At 37.7% G+C, this 18,497-nt stretch overlaps 1 protein-coding gene, 1 long non-coding RNA gene and 1 pseudogene across 4 annotated transcripts in view; 2 read left to right on the forward strand and 1 right to left on the reverse strand.

The window, feature by feature from the left end:
• The window catches only part of RNF141 (ring finger protein 141), a 31,904-nt gene extending 20,216 nt beyond the window's left edge, over window positions 1–11,688 (reverse strand). The window contains exons 1-2 of the mRNA XM_074335995.2: window positions 11,550–11,688; window positions 2,461–2,654 (exon numbers count right to left, since the gene is read on the reverse strand). Of these exons, the coding sequence (XP_074192096.1) occupies window positions 2,461–2,603 (143 nt within the window). The 5' untranslated portion in view covers window positions 2,604–2,654; window positions 11,550–11,688. The remainder of the gene's footprint in view (window positions 1–2,460; window positions 2,655–11,549) is intronic.
• Window positions 11,689–11,729: 41 nt separating this feature from the next.
• LOC141572234 (uncharacterized) overlaps window positions 11,730–18,497 on the forward strand; it is a 78,858-nt gene continuing 72,090 nt past the window's right edge. For all 3 annotated transcript variants that reach the window (XR_012497510.2, XR_012497512.2, XR_012497511.2), the window contains exon 1: window positions 11,730–11,871. This is a non-coding gene — a long non-coding RNA (uncharacterized LOC141572234). The remainder of the gene's footprint in view (window positions 11,872–18,497) is intronic.
• On the forward strand, window positions 11,871–14,557 carry LOC141572233 (peptidyl-tRNA hydrolase 2, mitochondrial-like; annotated as a pseudogene).

Raw genomic sequence — 18,497 nt, forward strand, 5'->3', positions numbered from 1 at the left:
CCAAGAACCGTGGGGCTATCATACTCAGAACTAAGTGACTTACAGCTCAATAAATTGAGGTCATTGAAAATTAATCAACTAGCCCTAGGTAACAAAGTTGGCCAGTGAAGGTAATTCAGCTGTGCCAGTTCCCAGTTCTCTTTTCTAGCTATCAAGCCATGCTTCTTCTGTAGAGGTTTAACTTTAGTTCTCAGATAGCACTGTGCCCAACTCTGACCCACGAGAATTGGTTTTAAGGACCAAATCCAGTCAGAAAAGTCCTGAGCTAAATAAATAAAAGGAAGATATTCTTTTCCATGACCTCAGTATTACACAGTAAGCTTAGCTTGTGGATGCTTTCGTAGGACACATTTTATTCAGTATCTTTAGGCCAAAAGGCAAATTTTGTATAATGGACTAGGTTTATGTATTTAAGTTCCAAGACTCTAAAGCAGGGTGTCCAAACTTTTTTCAACATTTTTTTACCAAGGGCCATATGCGGTAAAATACACAAACAGCCAGGCCACTCACTTGAGGTGAAGTATGTATTGCCCTCACCTGGTTTATTTAAGTAAACTAAATATATTTTTGGAATTTGCTGCAGGCCAATTAAAAATGGATTGCGGGCCGCAGTTGGCCTGCGGGCCGCAGTTGGCCTGCGGGCCGCAGTTTGGACACGCCTGCTCTAAAGGGATGGCAAATGTCACTGATGACTCTTCATAAGAGTTGAAATGATAAACAAAAAACCACTCTTATGATACTATTAAATTCTCAACCCAATTTCACTCCTTAAGACTATGGTCCCAGAAGTAATGCCTCAAATCCTACCATTTGGATGCTGTAAAAAAAAAAAAAAGGAAAGAAAGAAAGAAAAGAAAAATGTAAAATGCTAAAGTTTTAAAAACACATGACTACATTTTTATTGTAAAAGATCAGACAATACACAAATATACACAGTAAAATGTAAAATCTTCCTCACTGCCCCGTTTTTCCACCAACTCCCTACAGACCTAGTATGTATGTATCCTTCTAGTTCATTTTCTATGCATTTACATACATATATATCCATACAGGATCCATTCATATAGCCATAGTGTTTTTTGTTTTTTTAAACAACAAACAATTAAATCCAGTGTTCTTAAAAGAACTAATCTTCTAAGATAAACTTTTAATTCTTTATTCTTCATGACTGGCTAATAACAGTAGGCTCCAGTCATGTCCATAAAAAGACTGTATTTCCTTCTCTTTATCTAATGTGTTCCACATGGCCAAATATGTTTCTTATCAACCAGTACAGCTACCACAAAGCTTAGGGAGCAGGTTCATGTATCTTACCCTAAACTATTAATAGTGACTATAAGTAAGTTTATATATATACTAAGTGGGTCCAGACTTCTAAGTGATTTTGTTTGGCCTTTTGGGGGTTTAAGGAGAGGTTAAAGTGGAATATACTTAGGGAGAGCTAGATCTGCCATTAATACTTGGGTAATCATTTTAGGCCTCAGTTAAAATGTCCAACCCTCAGCAAAGTGCTCTATACATACTATATGCTCTATGAGCGTTAGCTAAATTGAACAGACTAAAGAACCTTTATGATCGAATTTAAAAATTTAAAAAGCAACACCATAATTATACCTCAAGGGAGGTAGAATATATGTATATGGAGAGGTGGATGTAAGTGCTGCTAGAGAAAGACTTAAGAGAAAGAAGTGACATCTGTTCATCTGTCATTAGGGAAGAAAACACAAACAACAAAAAACAATATTTTAAAAGCATAACAATCTGGGGCTATTCAGGGACAAAGAGCCCTGTGTATTTTAATAGCTTCTATACTGATTAGTATAAAAATTGATATAATAAAGGATAAACTCACAAACAAAAGACTAAATTCTATTAAATGTGCACGTTAAGAAGGTAGACAAATTTATATTCCATCTTAGACATTAATCTATTCAAGAGTTAAGTAGAGATTTAAAGATATTAGCTAATTAGAAAATAATAATAAATGCAGTATCTTATTCTTCAGCGATGATAAATGAATTACTATAATATATATGCATTTCTCTGGCAAAATAATGGCTCGGTAAACAAACACAGAAGATTTACTTATTTATTAACCAGATGAATTGGTTGATATATAGAAACCCGAGTGCCCTTCGACAATCCTAGAAGCCTTTCTCTAGAGTGACTCATTGGCATATTCTTTTCAGTACTTTCCCTTCAGTACTTTCAAATAAGAATCAATTTATATGTCTGTGTTCAAAATGTAATTTTATGTTTCTTCCGTCTCTTTTGTTCCTATTATATATTTTAAAAGTCACATAGAAAGTCTTATAGTAGGCACTCAATCTTTATTTGCTAACTGCTGCTGAAAACATTAAGTCTTACCAATCAATACTTCTGGTTACTTCTCAGACAGCCATGACATATGGGGCATACATAAGGGGGTAAAAATAAAATGATAAAAAGAGCCAGGCTTACACATCATTAAGTTCAGCTACTCTCCCAAGAAATTCTTCATAAGTTAAGGAGCCACTTTCTCGAACCAGTGTGATATGTTTTGCTACTTTTTCTGGTAACTTGTTAAGAACCAACTGTGTCTGATCCGAAATTTGTTGTCCCATGATGAAATGATGTCTTCTGAAATCCAGAAAGAGTGCGGCTTCACACAGTTTCTGTCAAATACATATAAAAGTTACTTTTATATATAATATAAAAATAGCAATCTACCCATCCCTTCAAGAAAATAAAGAAAAACTAGGAGTACCTTTAAGTGAGAATTCAGTAGCCTTACATGAGCCTAATGTGGAATTTATTTAAACTATATTTTAAAGTAAAGATTTATATTTCTATTTTTTAGATCACATAGCTAAATGAGAAAACAGGATTCACTTATATTATTGGGAGGGTGATGAATCTCTATTTCTATAATTTTGCCAAGTCAATACCCATTATATATAAACACACATACACACACACACACACACAAACACACAGACAATTCACCCAGAAGCATTTAAGTGACTGTATCTAATAGGAAGCTTGTTTAGCCTTATACAATTTTCCCCAGAACATGTCTTAACTGCTTACCACCTGTCAGACTCCAAACTAAGGGCCTTCCACATATTATCTTATTTATTGCATACAATCCTAAGAGGTAGGCATTACTATATTCCTCTTTTACATGTAAAGAAACAAAGCTAAGAGACTTATCTGAACAGTTGGTAAGTAGTTGAAGTGAACTTTGAACTCATGTTTTCCAGATTCTAGTGCTCATATTCTTAACCACTATGATATATTATGATATGTAATCATAATATAATTATATCAGCTAAAAAATTTGTTGTTGAACTACTTTATGAATGTGCAACTTATTTTTAATTGTAAAATATATGTAAATGAAACAGATTTTTGGTGTGAAAACCCTAAGAAAATTAAAATGCTACATAATTTAACCACCTCACATTTTCTGCTTTGAAAAAAGAGACAGCTCTTTTGCCCTTTAATTCCTATAGGTGTTTTAAACTTAGAATTTATGTAACTTGTTTTTTAAATATAAAGGTGATATTTTAGTTAAAAGGTTGGATTAATCTGTCAATATAGATCAGTAAGTTATTGAATTGATTTCAAAATTTAACCACAAAACACTTATTTAGTAACCACTTACTCTAAAGTCTTGAAAATATAATTCTATATATCATGGCTAGTGAAGAGTTGGATTTGCTTATGATACGTAGATTTTTCCTTTAGTAAATAATGATTTATTGGAATATCAAGCACTAAGAATATGATTAAAACAGAAAACAAGATAAATTTTTAGTATTTATCTATGCTGACATATTCTATAACTGAATATGAAGATCCCTGTATAATATGAATACTATTAATAATAGTAAAAGCAAATATTTGTTACTAACTAAACAATCATTGTGTTTAAACGTAATCTTCTAAGTACTTTACATGTATTTATGAATCCATTCATTTACATCCCCATAATGACAAATTTATAGATGAAGAAACAGGTTAGGATAGTTAAGGAAACAAGCACAGAGAAGTTAAAGTAAAAGTCACGTAGCTAACAGTAGGGTATTTTTTATAAAGTTAGAAAAAGAAAAAAGCATTACAATTTTAAAAAATCTGATCCTCCCACCCCTAAGAAATTCCATTTTATTTACCTTTCAAAGACTATCATTTTATCTTACCTGAATTAATACTCATATCATATAAAGCAGGTGAAATAGTAACAATTTCATAGGAAAAATTTTGCCAGGAAACCTATTTTATCATTTAATCAAAAAAATAATAAAGTTATAACTCTAAAATATAAAATGTATAACTTGAAAATATAAAAACATTTACAATAAGAGTTCTTAGTAACCATAAACATGTAAATTTTGCTTTTACAATTTAATGTACTGCTATTAAAATTTAATGTACTGTATTTGTGATTTATTCTTTTAGTCACATTAAATACAGGAAAAGAACCATTGTACTAAAAAAGAAAAACTCAACAATTACTGTTTTGAATCTGAGCTTACTTGGCAACAATAAATGTTATATTACAGAGATAAATGAAAGGAAGTTGTTGAGGAAGATCCAGGCCACCAAAAAAACATCTCTGAAGGCAAAATTATATATTTTAAATATAGCCAAGTGGATTCATAGCAACTGTAGCCAAAGAGAAACAAAGAGCTTAGAGGAGGTCTCTAGGGTATTCAACATTAGTGATTTCTGGATCTCGAAGACTGGTAAAATTTCAGAGTGCCAAGGTGTTGCACATTTATTTTTATTTTAAGGATAGTTTCCAAAAATAAACAAACAAATAAAATCCCCAAAACTTAACAAAAAATTTACAAAGAACAATTTATAACCTGAAAAGTAGAAGGTATACTAGAATAAAAGCCCTTCACAAGAAGGCAATAACTTCACACTGACCTATGCTACATATATACACGTACACTATCGCCCTTATTTTTCTTGTTCTAATCCAAACTTGTGAAAACATCATCAGAAGCCAATGGTTGTAGACTGGTGTTAAGGAGCCACTGTGTTGCATGGCCTTTTTAAAAATTAAATTCAAGAAGTTTTATGTACTTGGCACTATGCTATGTTCTGGGGATACAATAGTGAATAACAAATCTGGTTCTTGTCACCATGGAGCATCTGCTACAGTGGAGAAGAGACAAACAATCACATCAAGAATATATAATTACGGGGCCACCAGATGGCTCAGCTGGTTACAGCGAGAGCTCTGAACAACAGGGTTGCCAGTTCAATTCCCGCATGGGATGGTGGGCTGTGCCCCCTGCAGCTAAAAATTCAAAACGGCGACTGGACTTGGAGCTGAGCTGCGCCCTCCACAACTAGATTGAAGGACAACAACTTGGAGCTCAGGGGCCCTGGAGAAACACACTGTTCCCCCAAATTCCCCAATAAAATAAAAAATACACTAATCTCAACCTATTAAAAAGAAATATATATATACATATATGTGTGTGTGTGTGTGTGTGTATATATATATATATATATATATATATATATACATATATATGTGTACATATATATATACATATATATATATATATATATATGGTTACAAAATGAGAAGTGCTAAGCCAAACAAGTACAGGGTGCTATGAAAGCCTATAAATGGTCTATAAAAGGCCTATAAATGGGGGACTTGACCTAGTCTTGTGTCAGGGAAGAAGTCCTTGGGCAAACAACATTTGACTTGAGATTAGACAGAGTTAGCCAGAGAAGAGGGGTAGAGGCATGGCGAGGCAAGGACATTCCAGGCAGGTCATAGCAAGTGCCTAACATAGAAAGGAGGTAATCAAAACAGGCCAGAGTGACTAAGGCAGAGAGGCAGAGGGAAAGATTGGCATCAAGAGATAGACTGTTTATCATTTTTATTGATGACCCAAAGACAAGACCTCATGCCGGCCCAATCTGTGGATGACTAAAATTAGAATGAATGAAGAATGTCCCCTGAACTTGTCTCTTTAGGGAGACCACCTCAGGGAAGATGTAGATGCCTGACCACTGCACTGTACACCTGAAGCTGAAGCTGAACAATAATGAATGTCAACTACAAGTTAATATATTATGTATATAGTTAGAAGCGGAGCACAGCATTAGGAATGTAGACAGTGGAAATGTAATGGCTGTGTGCGATGTCAGAGGGATAGTGGATGGGGGAGGGGGGTTGTCACTGTGTGAGGGATATAAATGATAAATGTCTAACTATTACATTGTTTTGTGCACCAGAAACTAATATAAAAAAGTAAAACTTAAAAAGAAAGAGGGAAAGCCCATTCATGGGAATCTGGGGCAGAAGCAAATCAACTACTTCATGACAGGAATTCCCTTTGAAAACTTATTTTTAAAGTAATGCTTATTTACATTCTTCTCCACAATAAACCTGTGACTAAATGTAAAACAAATACACAATTATCCAGAAACATCAGTTTTTTTCCACCAAATTCTTCAATAAAGTTTGCTTCTTGAAAAAAAAAAAAAAAGAATGTCCCCTGAATACCAAAATCAAGACTGAAATAGATACTGATATTCTGAATGAAATAAATCATAGCGAATATAACTAAAAGTTAATTCTGAATATATTTTGAAAAGCCAACTGCACAAAAAACACATAGGTAAGATGTGTTTAAAAAGTAGTTAAAATATAAAAGGTCTGAGGGTTTCAGTCAAAATAAGTCAACGGTAAATATGGACAAGAAAGTTGTTAAATACTCCTAAACTCTTGCTAGAAGCATATGTCTAGTGCAAGAGCCTAGTCCCATTGTGCTCTGTAATGGTTAAACCACATTGAAGTTCTGTGATCAGCTCTAAGCAGTCACTTTTAAAGGGCACTAATCATTTGAATATTTTGGGGAGAGTGTATGTTATAGAACTAGTAAAGGAAACAAAGCATTGTATTCTAGATAATCATAGTAACAACATGTAGCAACATGATACTAGGTTTGTTCAAATACTTGAAGAGCTTTCATGAGGAAGAGGAAGTAAGATTTACTTTATATAGCTAGAGAACAAAATGGCCAATAAGTGTCAATTAGGCAGGTTTCACATCAATATCAGAAACTTCCTATCAGCCATAATTATCCAGAAGTGTTAAGGGCTGTCTTGTAATGTAGTGAGCTTGCTTTCATTGAAGTGTGGAGGTGTTTAAATAAAGATTAGAAGTTCACCTAATGAGTGTTTTAGAGAAGATTTTTGCTCTGGTGAGATGTAGAGCAGGTGACCTCTAACCACTAGTATCTTACTCTCAAAGTGAAACTCAAGTTCCCTCTAGCTTTCCTGTATCAATCCAATCAAAATACAATAAAAGATTTTACTCAACCAGACTGAAATCTTTAAATTATACTTACACTACTTAACAAATAAAAAATTAAACTTTTGAAATATATGGTCTTAGTAGGATCAAACATGTAATGATAATTTAATCAACATGCCCACCACATACAAGTATTTAAAAAGAAGCCTTAATTTAGTCACTGTGGGGACAGAGCCAGGAGTGCAGTTTCCAGCCTCTCGGCCTCACGTGGAAAGGTGCTGGCTGGGGGTGTGGTGGGGGGGTGTAAATGGCCATCAACTGTGATTGGATGGCCATCAGCTGTGGCTAGTTGGCCGTCAGCTGTAATAACCAGTGTGCCATTGGCCGCTAATATAACTGCTGTGGCTATGCTAGCAGCGGATTGTGGCTGGCAAACGCGGATTACAGTTAGCAAGTGAGGTTGGTGACAGAGAAGCGGCGGACAGATTGGGCATCGTGTGGCTCCTGCTTCCTGTATCTCCAACCCAGCTGCCAGCGAGAATATAGTGGTATGACTCCCCTATCTATGGCTCCGTGGGTGTTCCTTTTAGGCCTCACTATATCCTGCGTTCTAGTGCGGGGAGCGGCACCAGAGACCCTGCATGACAGTCACTTATTACGTATTTATTGATTAGAAAATGGTCCCTTTTGTTTCTGCATTGTTTTGATCTGGTGCCCTAACTCTGAATGATAAGGTTTATAATTTGAGGCAGCACTGTGGGGACAGAGTCCCAGAGAGCAGTTTCCAGGCTCTCGGCCTCACGTGGAAAGGTGCAGGCTCGGTTATTAGATGGCCATCAGTTGTAATCAGATGGCCATCTGCTGTGGCTGGGTGGCCATCAGCTGTTAACGGTTAGCCATTAGCCACTAATATAACTGCTATGGCTATGCTAGGGGGTGGGGTTGGTTGGCAGAGAAGCATGGATGGTGGATTGCGGATCGTGTGGAGCCTGCTTCCTGTAGCTCCAGTCCAGCTGCAAGCGAGACTATAGTGGTATGAACCCCCATCCATGGCTCCATTGGTGTTCCTTTTTGGCCTCACCTTATCCTGAATTCTTATGCAGGGAGTGGGACCAGAGATCCCATATAACAAGCACATTAATTTGTTATCCTGTAATTGTATTTGGTATCTGGGAATCCTGACCACTACTAACTCCTTCAATTAAAAGGGAACAAAATCTAGAGATTACCAAAAGAGCCTGGAACAGTAATTCTCAACCTGGTACAGTGCAGAGAACCTAGAATTTACAGTTCTTTCTGAACACCATAAAATAATGATAAATGTTAATGTCATCACTAACATAAAAATATGACTCTGTGATGTGTATGCAATATAAAACCATACCCAAGAGTGTATGTTCACAAAAATAATCTGTTGAGGCCACACTCTAGTCACCCACCACAGGTTTTTCCATGTCCGTTGTTGGTGACTTTGCATATTCTTCTATCATAGCACATATCATCAGCTAGGTCAGTTGACCACGCTCCCCTGTGAGCTTCTTGAACATAGCAGTTGTGTTCTCTCTTCTGGTAGATACCGTGTTTTCCCGAAAATAAGCCCTAACCGGAAAATAAGCCCTAGCATAATTTTTCAGGATGACATCCCCTGAATATAAGCCCTAATGCGTCTTTTGGAGCAAAAATTAATGTAAGACCCGGTCTTATTTTCAGGGAAACACAGTACATAAGCACACAATAAATGTTTATAAATGGATACAGAAAATATTGTTGACAGTTTTTTAAAAAAATTATTATTCATTTAGTATTCTTTTGACTCTTGTTAACCTATCCAATAATTTACTAATACTAACTTAGAGAGAAGCTGAAGTCAAAAAAATATATATGGAAGAAAAGATATAAAATTGTAAAACTATATCATTCGACTAAATGTATATGTAAATTGAGGGATACTCATTATTTGATATTAGCAAAGTACATCCCTCTAGATCATGGAACAATAGTATTGCATAGGAATATAACATACAAACCACTCACATAGGATTCAGCAAAAGACAAATCTCTGGTCAAGATTTCTCAAAAACGAGCAGCTTTTATACTATTGTGCCACCTATAATTTAGTCCTTTCTAACAGGATAACAATGTGCTTTCAAAAAACATTTGAAGGTTTTTTCAAAAAAATAAAGAACAACTGTTATTTTGAAACTCATAAGAATATCAAGGACTCCAAAAATGCCTCATTCTCTAGTGGGTGGTAACATACACTTGATCACTTCTTTTTCTAACAAATGAATTGTTGTAGTTCAAATATTCTTTATAAAGATATAAAATCACCTCATGGGTAATAAGGCAAAAAACAAAAACGAAAACCAAAAAACCCAACAACCCCCAAACCCAAACCCAAAAACCTCCATGAAAATTTAAATCATATCCATTCATAAAAGGATAACAGCAGAGTTGAAAAGCCTGAAAGTGCAACAAGATGACTGACTAGTTCACAAGTATTTACAAAATCTCTCTGAAACCTGCTCTCCATGAAATAGTGTATCAACTATTTTACTTACAAAACATGTTTATAATTGAAGTAATCAACTATTTTCATCATGAGGTCAAACTTTATTAACATCAGTGATTAAAACCTACTAAAAACTAGGTCCCTAAGGATATTTTATTACTCATTGCTTACTCAAACTCTAGATCTGTAAGCAGATAATAGCTGTTCTGCAAGACAAGAAATCAACAGCAGTTATAAAGATACATAATGAAACAATTAAACCAGACATAGTCACTATACAGTCTAGAATGCCTGTTCTGGGCTCAAAGATCTTAATCAGAAAAAAATTTTTATAAAAAGAAAAACTACAAAAAGATAGATAGTGCTTGCAGATTAAGAATACAGATTTCTGTTAGCACCAGTGTGTTTACTAAGTACATTTCATATTTGGAAAAATACACTAAGTAGACTCGTAAGAATCCTCTCTGGACCTTCCCTGCTTTTTTGGGAGAAGGGTAAGGAAAGTGTTACCTGTTTAGATGTGAACTAAGAAGGATCGGGTTACACACATCAAATATAAAGTTCACTCACACCAAACGACAAAGAACGTATTTTGTTAATACACAATCATATTCTGGAGGAAAACATTTAGAAACAGCAGCCTGGCCGCATCAAAAGCAAGAAGAAAAATCCATGCTATTTTTGAGTTTTGAATTCAGAAAGCACCACTTCTTAGAGCGGCGACTTCGATACAGAGGCGACTCACTAATTTAGTATGGTTGGTCCGCGGCACCTCATGCCCCAGATGCAATTCTGAATGGACAGATCTCAATTTATAGCAAGAAGAATGGGCGGAGGGGAGTGGAGGAAAATAACTTTATGCATAAGATCTCAGAATTGAAAACCATAGGCAGCTTTACAAAACACGCCAGAGGAAAGAACTCACACCACTTGGCACCATGAAATAGGACAGGGGCAGAATATGGACGTTCACTGCAACTGAAATAAAGGAGCTGGGGATCAATTTGAATAATAATAAGTCCACTTTTTGTAACAATACAAAGAACAGAAGAAATAATTTCCAAAGCCAACACAACAGGCTTCCTTTCCAGAAATCATTACTACAATTATTAGCAAGGAAACGCTCTGTCTCATCTGGGTCTTAAGGTAGTTGGTTCAACAAGGCACAGCCTTTGAGAAGGGGGGCAGCCTAAACTAATTTAGAAATGGAGGGCCAGCGAAGCTAAGCAGATCGACTTGGCCGGTTCTGAGCTATTGTTCCAGGCATAGGGTTTCTAACCTGGGGTAACCGGTGCGGCGGGGCTGGTTTTTAACAGCACCAGTGTGTTTACTAAACCCACTGGCCACCCTGGCCGCCTCAGCCCCTCTCAAGCGCCCTAGGACGTGGAGCTTGTAACCAACAGCGACTTCCGCCCGCCGACAGACTGCGCCCGCGGCAACATTCAAAAGCGGCTCGGGGCTCGAGGAGGAAAAACTCCCTTCAGGTCCCTCAGATCCACCCACCAAACGGGACAAGTCACCGCCCCCCGCCCGCACCCCCACCCCGCCCGGGCCACTGGAAACCGCTGGGTGCGTCCCTCCCCCGCAGCGCCTTCTTAGCCGTCCCGCGCCCTAAGCCGAGGCCTAGATAGGGCGGCGGGGCGAGGCCTGTCTCCCCACTGAAGCCCGGCTCTGCAGTGGAGGCCTGGCTGGTGTTCTACCCCCCGCGTGACGGTCGTGGAGCAGGCACATAGGGAAACAACGAAAGGACAGCCCTGCGCAGCTCACCTCAGTTTCAAGGCATCGCGCTTCCGGGCGGCACCGGCGCCGCCTCAGCCAGCCGCTCAGATCTACAGGCGGCGCCGTACCTCAGCCCGGCGACCGGGTCGCACCTCCGTGACGCAGCAGCCCTGCCCCCGGCGCGTTGCCTGGAGACAGTGCCCAACCTTCCTCCCGAGCGCTCTGCTCTGCTCTCTGGCAAGGCTTCTCCAGAAGATCTTCGAGGCCCGAGCGCCGGAGGCCATCTGAGAGGGAAGGTGGCAGCGAAGGCCAAGGAAGGAGACGTGCCTAAGTGGCGGCGGGAGAGGCCTCCCCTGGCAGGCTCCTCCAGGTAGGGACTCCATGGGGTGGCCGTGGGAATGGCCTGGCCACCTGCTGCCTCTCCTGGTGCCATCTCCAAGAAGCTGTCGAAGGCCCAGCTGGTGACAAAGACCACTTTGCAAACCCTGGTTTGGTCAAAGGTTGGATTGCAAGCCACCACTTATTAGGCCTCCGGCCTCCCACTGGTTATAGTTACACAAAGAATATCTGGTTTCTTACCATGAAATGGGGCCGATTATGCTCTAGACGTAGCTAGATAAGAAGCATAAAAGAGACTATATGGACATTAAGTAGTACAGAGTCCGAAATGGTAAGTCCTGATAAATGGCAGCTATTATTACCAACACAGGTTGGCGATATTATGGCTTTGCAGGACATCCACAGTCAACAATTACTATCCACTAAGCATTTGTTGTGTGCCAAATAAGACACTAAACACTTTACAGGCATTGCACTTGTGTAAGTAGTTTACTCAAAGTCACACAGCTAATAAACAGTGGAGCAAGGTTTTAAGCCTAGGTATGGCTGACACTATTGCCTCTATACTTAGCAGCTAAATTAACTTTTTATGCTTGTTAATGTTTCCATACCTGTCCTTCCCCAGTCCTTTGTAGATTTACCCTGTGAAGAACTAATCCTACCCTCTAATAATTAGTAGATCATATTTATTAAGCCCTTTACTATGTGCCAAGTCCTGTTCTAAGTATTTTAAAGGGATTAATTCGTTTAATCCTCACAGCGATCCTATGAGGTAGGTATTATTAATACCTTCATTTTACAGATGGAGAAACAGTCTTAGGAAAATGAATTAAGTTTTCCAAGGTCAACCAACCACTAAGGGGCAGAGCCAGATTCAAATTCAAGCCAACTGAACACAGCCTGTGCTTTTAATTCTTGTTCTAAAATGCCTCAGTAAGATGGTAAGATGGTTCATCAGGACCAGGTTCATGTCTGTTGTGTACTCCTTTTTTATACCTCGTGGAGAGTGTACTGAGAATTGTCTCCCTGACAACCAGAACAGAGCCTGGAATGCAATAATTGTTCAATTTTTGAACATTTGATGAATATTTGAATTAAATTCAACAAGGTCCTGTAGGTGAGCCTAATCTGGGCCTGGGAGTCAGGAATATTACTTTGTAAAAATTGCCTTCAGTTAAATGTAGTATTGGAGGTTCTAGTCAGTACAATTATCTGAATTGATCTAGATTTAAAGGCAAGTCCAGTAACAATCTTAGATTCCTTTGTGGAAACTATCAAGCTACTTCTAATTTTATATGGATATACACAGGACCTAGAGTAGCCAAAACTTTGATCAAGAAAAGCAAAGTTGAGGTGCTCGCTATTCAGAAGTGAAGAACTCAAAGACACAAGTGTCCGAGGAAAGGTGCTCTAGATGCTCTCTAAATCCTTGGTTATGGAGTATTTGGCTCATCCTGGAGTACTCAGCTTGGCTGTCCGAGTTGCTTGTGGCATATGTCTGGGCTGGGGCCTCCGCGTACACTTCAGGACAATCCCCAGAAGCTTAGTGAGTGAGACAGACAGAGGGACTGGAACTGAAACAAGTATCTTAGGAGAGACTAGGTAGTACAAAATGATTCTTGTGGTTCGAAATGACGGAAAGATGAGAAAAGGGAAAGTGGTTGCCCAGTGTTCTCATGCTGCTGTTTCTGCCTACAAGCAAATTCAAAGGAGAAACCCTGAATTGTTCAAACAGTGGGAGTACTGTGGCCAACCCAAAGTGGCAGTCAAAGCCGCTGATGAAGAAACTCTGGCTGAATTACTGACCCACACGAAAATGCTAGGACTGACTATAAATTTAATCCAAGATGCTGGTTGTACTCAGATTCCAGGGTCTCAGACTGTCCTAGGAATTGGGCTAGGACCAGCAGACCTAATTGAAAAAATTCCTGATTACCTGAAATTTTAGTAAGTGGAACTTTGTATGATGACAGTCCCATCATCACAAGCATTTGAAACTGTTAAATTTAACAATAAGAGCTGAACTTATCTCTCCCTACCCACCAAATAATGAAAAAGAAAAGCAAAGTTGAGTGACTTGAGCTACCTGATTTCAAGATACTTCTCCAAAGAAGATATATGGATGACAAAATAAGCACATGAAAAGATGCTCAACATCATTATCACTAGGGAATGCAAATTAGAGGCACAGTGAGACATCACTGCACACCCTAATCACTAGAATGGCTAAAATTAAAAAGACTGATCATCTGTTTAACTTTAAAAAGTATTGGCAAGGATGTGAAACAACTGGAATCCTCATATACAACATGTTGGGAATGTAAAATGATACAACTATTTTGGAAAACAGTTTGGCCTTTTTAAAAAAGCTAAACATACACCTAGGTGCTTACCCACAAAGACTTGTACATAAATATTCAATAAATATTCATAGTAGCATTATTTGTAATAGGCTCAAACTAAACAACCCAAGTGTCCATCAACAGGTAAATGGAATACGAATTGTGGTATATTCACGCAGTGGAATCCTACTCAGCAATAACAAGGAATGAATGATTGATAACACTCAACAACATGGATGGATCTCAAAATAATTATTCTGAGTCAAAGAAGCCAGATCCCTCTTCAAATATGTATCGTGCGATTCCACTGATAGAAAAGCCAAACTAGTGACAAAAAGCAGATCAGTGGTTGCTTGGGGATGGGGGATGGAGTGGAAAAGTAGGGGTGGAGATGGGTGGGAGGGTGGTATCACAAAGGGTCAGGAGGAAACTCTTTGGTTTGATGGATATGTTCATTTTCTTGATTATAGTGATGGTTTCACAGGTGTATAAATATGTCAAAACTTCTCAAATTTTAAACTTTTATCATGTAGTTTATTGAGTACCAATTATACCTCAATAAAGTTGAGGGGGAAAGACATATCTATTTAAATTTTAAAAGGCCTTCTATTTCAGCCTAATCTGAGTCTTGGAGTCAGGAAAATCACTCTACAGATTGCCTTCAATTTTATAAAAATGGGGCCATTACTCCTTTTCATACCTTATGGAAAATGTAGTGAGGATTGGACTATAGGAGAGACTACAAGACAAATTTAAAATGAGCATTAAATTAGTATTATTGACATCTCTAGATAGTTCCTTCTCATTTCTACAGCTTTTTTCTTAATTTTGCACAAGCATAATGAATTAACTAGAATGTAAACAGAATAAGACAGTAATAAGGATGATCATAAAAGCAATAGTAGAAGAGATTAGAAATTCTCTTTGGAAATGGAGTTATGAAGTTTTTTTTGTAGCTGGATAGGGAAACCTTTGTTTTTCTTATATTAAAAAAAGTACGAAAAATGTTTGTAGGAAATCATAAATATAAATAGTAAAAGTTATGGAAGAAAAAACCACTGAGTTAATCCTTTTATAAGAAGGATCCTTTTGTAATGAATCTTGCAATTTGTAATGTGTATTCAGATTTTCATAGTTTATATAGGTATTTTCCAGTTAAAACACAAACGCTTCAATAAAATTGTAGTAAACACAGCCCTGTAGTGAAGACCAGAGAAATTTGAGAGACTTTTGAAATGATATTTTTCTAGGAAAGTATGTCCAATGCCTCCCGCTTTCTGTAAGGTCACTAAACATCTGTGACGAGACTGTGGGAATATGTGAGGAAGGCTTTTAGTGGCTGTGGATTGTAAATATTTCTAACTTCCTGTTGTAATTCATAAAATCATAAAGTTGAAAGAACTGCCTAATCCAACATTTTTCTTTTATAGATGAGGAAACTAAGATCCAAAGATGGGAAGTGATTCACCTAAGGACTACAGAGAAAGTTAACTAAACTGGGTTAGGATCCAGATTTCCTGGCTACTACTCGCCTGCTTTTCCTCATAATACCCTACTACATACAATTATATCAGTGTAGAATACAGATGAACAATGGGTCGCTTGCAATTAAGATTGCAGTTAAGATTAAGGCTTCATTATCTTCCAGGATTCTCCTTTCTGGCTGCTTCTCAAACTCTGTCCTTAGACCTCTGCTTTTATTTTTAAACATTTGGAGAGCTCATGCACTCAATAGCTTCAATTATCACCTGTATTCAGATGATTGCCAAATCAACATTACCAATTGTTATCTTTCATTGGTGTTCCAATCCTGTACTTCCATATTTACATAGACTATCTCCCATAGAAAGGAATGTACCACAGTAATGGCACCTGAACTCAATAATTTCCATATCAAAATGCTTAAGTATTCCTTCTGGTCTTCAAGGCCAGCTCTTATGAAGAGATTTCTTTCTGTCTCCTAAAGCATCCTGTCATGGTGTCCTGTACTTTCTTTAAAATTTCTCCTCGTTTAAATTTTTTTTATCTCTATTTTGAGTTCTTATGTAGTGTGTGCTAGGCACTGTAAGTGTCCTATATTTATTATATCATGTAAGCCTCACAATGATTCTAAAAGATAAATGTTAAAGACAGATACTAATATCATCTTAATTTTGCAGAAGAGAAAACAGTCCCAGAGAGGTGAAATAACTTGCCCAAGTTCACATAGTTCATAAACGACAGAGGAGGGATTCAAATCCACTGTCTGATTTTAGAACCTTAGGTTTTAGATACTGCACTATAGTTCTATTGAGTTTACCCTATTTTACCCATTCCATACTATAATCTCAGTCTAAGTTCCATGTTATCTCATATAATATCATCTTAACTGATCAACTTATCCTGAAATGTATTTATTCAGTCCATTTTGTTTCTTGCTGCCAGAACAAGCACCTTTAAATATTATCTTTATTAAGTCTACACCATTCAATATTAGGCCAGAGCAGGTCAACAAAATGGACCCCAGTGTTTGGGAACCCATTGTAAATGGATGATTTTACCACACCATTGCCCCTAAGATCTATCTGGATCTTGGGGAGAGTCAGTTCTGTATATTACCTACCCCCATTGTTATGTCAGTCCAAGCCCCCTCCCACACCCTCCCCCACAATCCTTCATCACTGTGTTGCATGATCACTGATCTCAGTGCAACTCTTTATGGCCAGATTTCCTTTGGCATACCTCCTCTTCACCCACCTCCGGCTAGCTTCCCCTCTGCCTCTCATTTGGGCCTCAGGAATTCCCATTTCCTGACAACAACTCCTCTGCCATGCTCTGCTTTTTCTTTGAACACTTCCTCCCTTACTGAAACCAGAGAAATCCACTTCCCTGACAATCTTTTTAGCTACGAGACAAGTTAACATTTTCTTCCCTAGCTGTCAGTTCATTTCATACAAATGTTTTACTACTACCAGTTAGCCATTTCTGCTCCTTTAAACACTTCCATCGAAGTCTGTTTTTTTTCTAAGCCAGCTAGGCCTAATAACTACAGATCAAAGAAGTCATGTTTCTCCTCATGCAAATGCACGACTTAAACCTTAACGTTCTCATATATAAAGCAAGGAAAGAGCAATCCAATGCCTACTGACAGGGCCAGGGGAAATGAAGTGAGGAAGCTCAGGAACAACATAGAGTACTTGCTCCAATCCTGGGAGCTATCCACCTTGGTCGTTACGGTCCTTGTTGCCAGACAGACAGACCAATAGGAAATGACCCAGACTACTCTGAGAGAGCAGAACCCAGGTCAATTTATCATCACTCTTCTACATGAAAACAAGGACTAGAAGCAGCCAAGAAAGGGCAGGCTGGAACTCATGGGCAATGAACTGAAACTACTATGCACACGTAGAATTTCTTCTTCTGTGAAGCCTCAGTTCTGCTCTTAGATTCTTTCAATGGAATGAATCAGACCCATCTGGATTATCTAGGATAATCTTTATTTGAAATCAATTGTTTATAGACTACAATTACATTTACATAGTACCTTCATAGCAACCTTTAGTGTTTGATTGAATAACTAGGGACTAAAGTCTAGCCACATTGATACATAAAGACTATCTATCACACTGGGTTAGTTGTTGTATAGACTACTATTGGATAAATCCCTACATTCTGAATTTATCTGTTTTCTTCCTTGTGGTGTCACCTACCTTCTTCCTTTTCTCCCCATATTTCCTAAATGTGGTTTGGCTTTAGAGGCTTGATTGATTCAGGTTTGTCTGTTCTAGCAAGAATACCTCATAGGTGGTGCTGTGTGCTGCATGTTGCATCACATCAGGAGGCCCACAGTATCTGCTGGTCTGACTTTAAGACTGAACACTGGGGTTCTAATCAATATTTCATCTAATAGTTTTGCCTATTGTAATGGTAGTTTGAATCAGTTTTACTAGGTTTATAGAATGGCAATTTCCAAATTACCTATTTATTAATGTCATTTTGTAAAAAGCTTTTCCTTATGAACCAGGGCTATTTGGTTACTTTGAAATACTGTCCATACTGGAAAGGCAGGAGAAATGCAGAATTCTTTCCTTTTAAGGAGTTGGTACCTAGTTATTTACAGTCGTGTCCAATGTGTGGAATTTTAACTTTTTTAGTGTAATTATAAATTCATGAGTTTTATATATATGTTCAATTGCACTTATTACTTTGGTGTTTTTATAGTCCCATTTTTTGCCAATGGTAACCATATCATATTGTCTTTTTTGACAAGACTTTGATAGCTGCCTTAAGTTCTGGTCTCTGGCTTATCTTCCATATTTCTTGCTCTAGACCTGGA

Source organism: Rhinolophus sinicus, chromosome 14 (assembly GCF_057876585.1).
Source record: "Rhinolophus sinicus isolate RSI-liver-muscle chromosome 14, RSI-T2T, whole genome shotgun sequence".
Classification (NCBI taxonomy): Eukaryota; Metazoa; Chordata; class Mammalia; order Chiroptera; family Rhinolophidae; genus Rhinolophus; species Rhinolophus sinicus.